Source organism: Gymnoscopelus microlampas (genome assembly GCF_963454915.1).
Source record: "Gymnoscopelus microlampas genome assembly, chromosome: 15".
Classification (NCBI taxonomy): Eukaryota; Metazoa; Chordata; class Actinopteri; order Myctophiformes; family Myctophidae; genus Gymnoscopelus; species Gymnoscopelus microlampas.
In genome coordinates this window covers 31,611,422-31,618,774 of record NC_139952.1, presented here as the reverse complement: position 1 = coordinate 31,618,774, position 7,353 = coordinate 31,611,422, and the positions used below count along the sequence as shown (strand labels likewise).

The window sequence follows — 7,353 nt, the reverse complement described above, 5'->3', positions numbered from 1 at the left end:
ATAGCCGATCTACAAGCCCACAACGCCCAGCAGCGCGGCTGCTGTAAACTGAAGAAGAAAAAAAACGTTTTTTTTCTTTTTTTCAAAAGGGCACTTCTGGTCAAGAGGGCAAAGGGCAGGTGCTCTAGCACCACCTAGAGTCTATCTGTGCACGTCCCTGGCCCCACTTGGAACATCTCTAAAGTGTTTGCGGCCCACCCATCTGACCAAGAATTGTTCCCACTAACATTCTGCCAGGCTCAAGTGGAACACTTTAATTTGGCTCATTTGAAACTAAAAGCTGTCTCAACTCACTGCGCAGCCCCCGGCATGTTCCACTAATGCAGTGGTTCGGGATCAAAGGCCCATTTGAACATTTCTAAAGCTTTCGTGGCCCACCCATCTGATCACTTTGGTGGTCAGATGGGTGGGCCGCATGCATTTTCAGATCTTGTTTATTTTAGCGATCAATCGTTTGTGTTCCGGAACTTACCGGTTCAATGGAACTAACATAGTATTCCTATTTATCGGTATCACAATGAAAACTCTTAATCCATTTAGACCTGAGGCCGATTCTAGAAACGCCTTTCAAATCCTGACCTAAGTTTTCTGATAAATATCTAATATTTATTCAAAAATTACAACAAATGTATGTTGCTATATACTTATACATATCAACACGAACCCCACAAGGGGTTCCCGTCCTGAAAGGTAAACTTTAAAAAAAAGTATAGTATATACATATATATAGTAAAGTATATTATTGTCATATTTTATAATTATTTGACTTTTGTTTTACTACTATCGGTATCGGGAATTACTCGTCCATATTTGTAACCACTTTCAACTCTGTTTTGGGGTGTGTCATTTATGTGAAAGGTTTTCCAAAGTGTTCAAGCATTTTCAAACATTTTATTACGATTTACAATTAAAGTTCACTCCTCTCAAAGCAGCAAGCGTGGTGTGTGGACATTCCATTAGTTCCCTGACGTCCAGTAGCCTAACCTTACCTAAAGATGCCAACACAACCTTCATTGTGTGAAATGGTCAAAGTCCCTTTTCCCACGTTTATTCCACTAGACATTCCATACTAGTCGTTCTCATAGTGGTGGAAACATTTTAACAGCACAAATCTTCACTTATGGGGGTCCCTGACACAAGATCTGTTCAGATAGAGGGGTCCCCGGCCAAATACATAGTCATTTGGGGGTCCTTAATGATCCTGTTTGACAACCACTGGTGTAATATAAGGGGAAGAGTTGTGAGTCTGCAGCCCAGACAGTGACATGATGGCCTTACATGTGGGATGGGCGCAGATGGCTGAGGCTTGATTTATACCTAGCGGCGCGCCGGTGTCGGAGATTATTTGTGGTTTATGTTGATGCTTTTTGAATAATTTACACACACGCACGCACACACGCACGCACACAGAAATGAGGAAGTGATTTGTGTCAGATGTATTATGGCATATAAATTAATTCTCAACTCTCATTGAACAGGAAGCAGCGCCTGCATCCTGCGATGTTGCTGTACCCGTCTGCCTGTATGGCCCTGCTGCTGGCATCTCTCCTCGCTCCAGCCCTTGGACGTAAGTTGCCCACACACACAGAACAAATGTAAGGTGCCAACTGGAGCTTCAACTTCAAATTGCTTTATTTTCCTTTGGGAACTTCATTTGCGCTGTGGTAAAAACAACACACAGCTACAAACAGACACGATACACAGATACCAAGCTCAAAAACACAACTTGATGAATTGACTTACAGGACCACAATGGAAACAAGCCCTTAGGGATTTTCGTGTTATCCTTTTAGCATCATTGTATAATCGCACCACTGTACTACTTGTAAACTGTTAATAAAGTATTCAATCAATCAAATCAATCAAAAACTACTACAAAAATCACTACATGAACTAAAAGCTAGACATACACTTGGACATTAGTCCAAACAATCGAAAAGACAGCACAGCACTCCACCTGTCACCATCACGATGCCAGCTGAAGAACTAAAACTGGCTATTTATGGAAGCATGTGTATTGAATGGTTCTAGAAAGAACCCATAGCCACTTAAACCCTTCATTGACCGGTGTCTGGGTCTCCCATATAGCTCTATGCTTCGTCGGCATCGTTTTTTCCCTCCTCACCAAAAATAGCAGATCAAAAGCTCAACTTCTTATGAACTTTCAGATCTGCTATGTTTGGTGAATGTTCACCTATGAAGAGATGCCCAACATTGGGATGCTTTTTAAGTGGCTAAAGGTGCATCAAAGAACCATCAAAAATAACTTTCCCAAACAAAGGTTCTCTAGAACCTTATGACGAACATGGAGACATTCACTAAATAAAATGGTTCTTTAGTAGGTGAAGGTTCTTCATAGAACCATATAGCCTTTTTTAAGAACCATTCTTTTTCTGTATGCACCACGCAACGCACGACCGCCGAAGGCATCACTAAATCATTGCTCCGTACAGTAGTAGGCCTATAGAGCTGTGCTCAGCTGACGCTGTTGTTGCTTGTTGTCTGTTAGCAAAATAATGCACAGATCAATGAATTAGCTTTTAGCCAGAGAATCAAAACCCCCAACACTGACTGTTATTTTGAGATCATCATCATCTTCATCAGCATTCACACAAAGCTCTGGGAATGGCCGGAAATAGAAGGCAGCCCTGCACTGGTCTGCTCTGGGAGATTAAATCAGATTAAATCTCTCCATGATAAGCTTCTCTCTATGGCTGTGTGCATGGGCCAAGGGCAGAGCATCTCAAATATGGACATGCACTGCTATTTACAGTGGTGGAAAGTAACCAAGTACATTTACTTAAGTACTGTAGTTCTGAGGTACTTTTACTTTACTGAAGTATTTCCAATTACATTTTTTACATCTCAGAGTCAAATATTGTACTTTTTACTCCATTAGAATTATTGGAACACTTTTGTTGCTGGTTACTTTGTAGATTTGGATAATTATTACAAAACATTCATTCACCACTTCAGCCCGCTTTGTGAGCTTGTAGATCGGCTATTTTCAAAAGGTTTTATACATTTGAAAGAATTGAAACCTGTGAAATGGGTAGTTTTACTTTTGATGCCAATACTTTTGTGCTTTTACCCCAGTACATTTTGAATTCTGGACTTTTGACTTGTAACAGACTATTTCTACATTGCAGTATTGATACTTTTATTTAAGTAAAACATTTGAGTACTCTTACCACCACTGGTTATTTACACAGATACATTACAGTCCACATGTAATCGCAGCATGTATATACACATTGATTTATTATACAGTACTGCACTGATATGTTATGGCTGTAAGCAGAAGCAGAAGCCTTGTACAGTATATCTCCATATTTCAACTTTGTATGCTTTTCCGTAATTAATGAATGCTCTACTTACTGCGTACGCTTTGTGTGACACAAAGCTAGCACAAAGTAGCACAAAGCTGAGCTTGTAGATCCCCTTGCTATTTGTTTTTTATGAACCACTTCAGCTTACCTGAGTTGCAACTGTACTCCTTAAATAGCAGCCTTAATCTACAAGCTCACAATGTGTTGTGAGCTTGTAGATCTGCTATTTTTGACAAATGTTACCCCCAGAATGTTAAATTTGTTAAATTTGGTTAAAGTTGTTAAATTATAAAAAAAAAATCAGCCTACATTTCCAAAAAGGAAATGCATGTCCAGTGTGGCCAGAAGCAGGGATATCAAATGCAGAGGAACATCCTTTTAGCATAGCTTTGTTACTGTACCTCCTTACTGCTTTCAAACATATTCATAAAGTATTAAATCAATCAACCAAGGCCTTTATTACCTCACACATCCCTCCAAGCAAATTACCCTGCAACTATACCATACCGTCCACTAATATGTCCCATAATTCTAATGCACACACACATTTGCATCAAGCAGTCTGTGATTTAAGGTAGCAGATTTATGATGCAGAGCTCTGAGACTCCTCCTATGATCCAAATATGTCAGCAGAGATGGCAATTTAATGTTGATGAATGGATAGCAGCCATACTGCTAAAGGTAAAGTCAAGGCCACGCTTGTCATGTGCTCAGAAATATTAAATGTATTATAAAAGTTGAGCTGGCAGGTAATCCACTTTGTTGTTTATTAATCTGTAGTAGCCTAAGTAGATCCGTCTGAGTAATTTATCAAAAAGGAAAGCTCATTGGGGGAATAAATACACGGTCTGCAGTATATCACGTTATTGGCAGTTTTGTTGTTGTTGTTAACTTGCTCATTAAAATTCCTAGTCGGGTTTCTCGGCACCACAGAGGAATCAACCCCAAATCTGAACTTCCACTAAGTTTGGAACATTTAGTTTAGTAAAGTTTAGTAAAAGAAGGTCCATATAATATTTAACGAATCAATTCTGCAAGTGTGATAGGACGGTGCCTAAGGCAGGTCAGGAGGGGATGCTGCTACCCTGGTACAGTACCTTCTGTCTCCTCCTGCATTCACACAGGGAGTACAGCAGTGGTTCTCAAATGTTTTTTTTGTTTTTGCTCTGGACCACTAGCATGTTTCAAACCATTCTCAAGGACCACCAATGTTCTTATATTTTAATAGATTCCCAGGCACCACCAAATCAGCATTTGAGTAACAACACGGGTTGGGTGCTGATGGTTAGGTGTTGCACTCCACCTCACCAATCCATCTCTGGGGTCTAGCGCATTAAGGGGATGGATATCCTTGTTCTCTGCCCATGCTCATTAAGCCACTCTGACCTACTTACTTACTTATGAAATATTAAACATATGTTTATGCATTTAACAAAGTTACTATGTATATGTCATTTTTAATAATTCAAAATATTCTCTCATGGACCACCTGCAATTATGCCATGGAGTGGACCATAGTGTAGTGGTTCTCAAAGTGATGTCCAGGGACCCTCAAGGGGCTTCCAAAAGGGCCTTACAGGTCTGAAACTCTGAAGTGTACAGATGGAACACGGGTCCATTTGGACTCTCAGAGTGTGCAATGGGGGTCCTTGAAATGTATTTCGACGCTCTAGTGGTCCGTGGACCACTGGTTGAGAAACCCCCGTGAAGGTGAGGTCTGGAAGCCATGAAAGTTGCGGCTAGAGAGGGGCTCGCGACTCCATAAACCTGACTCAGCATCATTTAGACAGAGCAGTGTGTGAACGCACAGACAGACATCTGGAAACTCTTCTCAGGTACCGCATAACTGCTGAGAAATGAGATGCGGTAGTGAGACGGCATTTATACTGACACATTTAGTGCCCATAAAACCTATTTGACGGTGCATGCGGGCTTCACCTTGTTAAGCGTGCCGCCTGCAGTGGCAATATGTGCTCAAAAATGCAACTCATTGTTGCAATGAACAGGAGAGGAGTTGCAATTAACCATTAAAACCGGGAACGCATCTGTGTAACCACTTTAATCATTCATTTATTTGCCGCGCTATGAGCTTGTAGATCTGCTATTTTTGAAAAATTGTGAACATTTGTGCAAATCTTTGAATAGATACATTTTTTAAAGCAAACATTCTGCATATCATTTTGTTAGGATTTAGAAGACATTTGTAGAATCCCCAGAAGCAAAGATTTTAGTTACAAATGTTGGCTTTAAAAAATATATATTCAAAGATTTGCACAAACTTTCAATTTTTTTCTTGAAACGATTTTTCAAAAATAGCAGATCTACAAGGTCATAGCCACGGTATGAGCTTGTATATCTGCTATTTTTGAATAGCAAAAATAGCAGATCTACAAGCTCATAGCCGTCTAAAAATCTAAAATGACACAGATGCGTTCCCGGTCTTAATGGGTTGAGAGACGCATGTCCTTGTAAACTGCTGTGCCTTTCTAAAAGCTTGTTTGATACATAATATAAACAACATACATACGCTTTATACAGTAGCCTACGTGTACATTACATATTGTCATTGTCGGGTAGAAACCTTGTATGTCCAAAACTGTTGGTTTTCAGGAAATGAAACAATAACCTATTTCTAAAGGATCTAGTGTAGATGTTTAGTCACAAGCTCTTGTTAAAAGAGCCCGAACCACTTCATCCATTTTCAATCTATCTTTATATCATTGGTCCTCACTAATGCTCATTATTATCTGGCACCATTTGTGCCCAACTCACTCTGTTTCTCATAGGAGGGCTGTGGACAGTTCAAAAACTTAAGAAATGTCCCTCTCTGTGTCCTTCATAGATCTGACCCTGTATGAGAAAGCCACATTAAAATTTCACTGCTTTACTGTAAATGCTGATCTTAATCTCCGGTGACATTTAAGATGATTCCCCTTTCCTTTCAAAGACAGCCGGGTATTGAAGTAATACAAAATAAATCTTCAAACTCTCCAGCTGGCAATGTATTACATTTGTCAAATTCAGAGAGGAAACATCACTGTAACGAATTTTTGTGATTTCCACAGTTAGTTACTGTATAATGGACAGTGGCTTACTGTGATCAATGTTTACAGTATAGTATTGTAATTCTACACCGGGCTATTGTAATACTGACACTAATCTACTGTGAATGTTTTTACAGTAGAGCACTGTAAATTACACAAACTGTTATAGTACTATTACAGTCTATTACTGTACATAATATGTAAGTTACTGTAAATTATATTTACAATATATAACTGTAATTTTGCAAATAGTTACTGTATTATGAGCAGTGCATTACTGTGATTAAAACATGAGTTACTGTGAATGATATTTACAGTATATGACTGTAATTCCAAAACTGGTTACTGTAATACATGCAGTATTTTACTGTGAATGACTAATATATATTTTATTGTTAGGCGTGTTACGACCTGGCTCATAGGCCATAACAAAAAAGAGGAAGACACTCGCCTGGTTTAAAAGTGTATCACATTATATATTTCTTTACAACATAAATGCAAACTCAAACATAACAAGGAATGGCATGGAGTGTGTTAATCAGTGGAATCAGTAGTGTCAGCAATGTATGGATGTGTGGTACATGTGGTGTGTGGTGTTGAATGGTGCAAACCAAAGACCTAACTAAAGACCAAAAATAAAAATAAATAAATAAATAACATTAGGACTTAATGTGCCCTGGTGCATAGGTGGGAGTAGGACATCCCTCCACTCAATAATAGTCTGGTAGGATGCTATAGTTCCAGAGCATAATGTCACAAATAAATGTTGAGGATAGCACAATAAAGTTAAAAGGGAATTATCATGGTGGTCCTCTCTGGTTGCATTATTGCAACCAGTATTGCAGGTACTGTGTGTGACCACAGCCAGCATTTTATAGGGCACCCTGGGAACACTGGCCAGGTGCTCCCAATGCACCTGATTGGCACCCTATTGCCCAACCTGCAGGCCCTGTGGAAGATAAAGACACACAGGCCCTGGT

The 7,353-nt window shown here is 39.5% G+C and overlaps 1 protein-coding gene across 1 annotated transcript in view; it reads left to right on the top strand.

Annotated features, from left to right (window-relative positions):
* Positions 1–1,500: 1,500 nt before the first annotated feature.
* Positions 1,501–7,353, top strand: part of col9a1c (collagen, type IX, alpha 1c) — a gene marked incomplete at both ends in the record, with an annotated part of 61,418 nt that continues 55,565 nt past the window's right edge. Inside the window, one exon of the mRNA XM_084080423.1 lies at positions 1,501–1,567. Within this exon, the coding sequence (XP_083936549.1) occupies positions 1,501–1,567 (67 nt within the window). The remainder of the gene's footprint in view (positions 1,568–7,353) is intronic.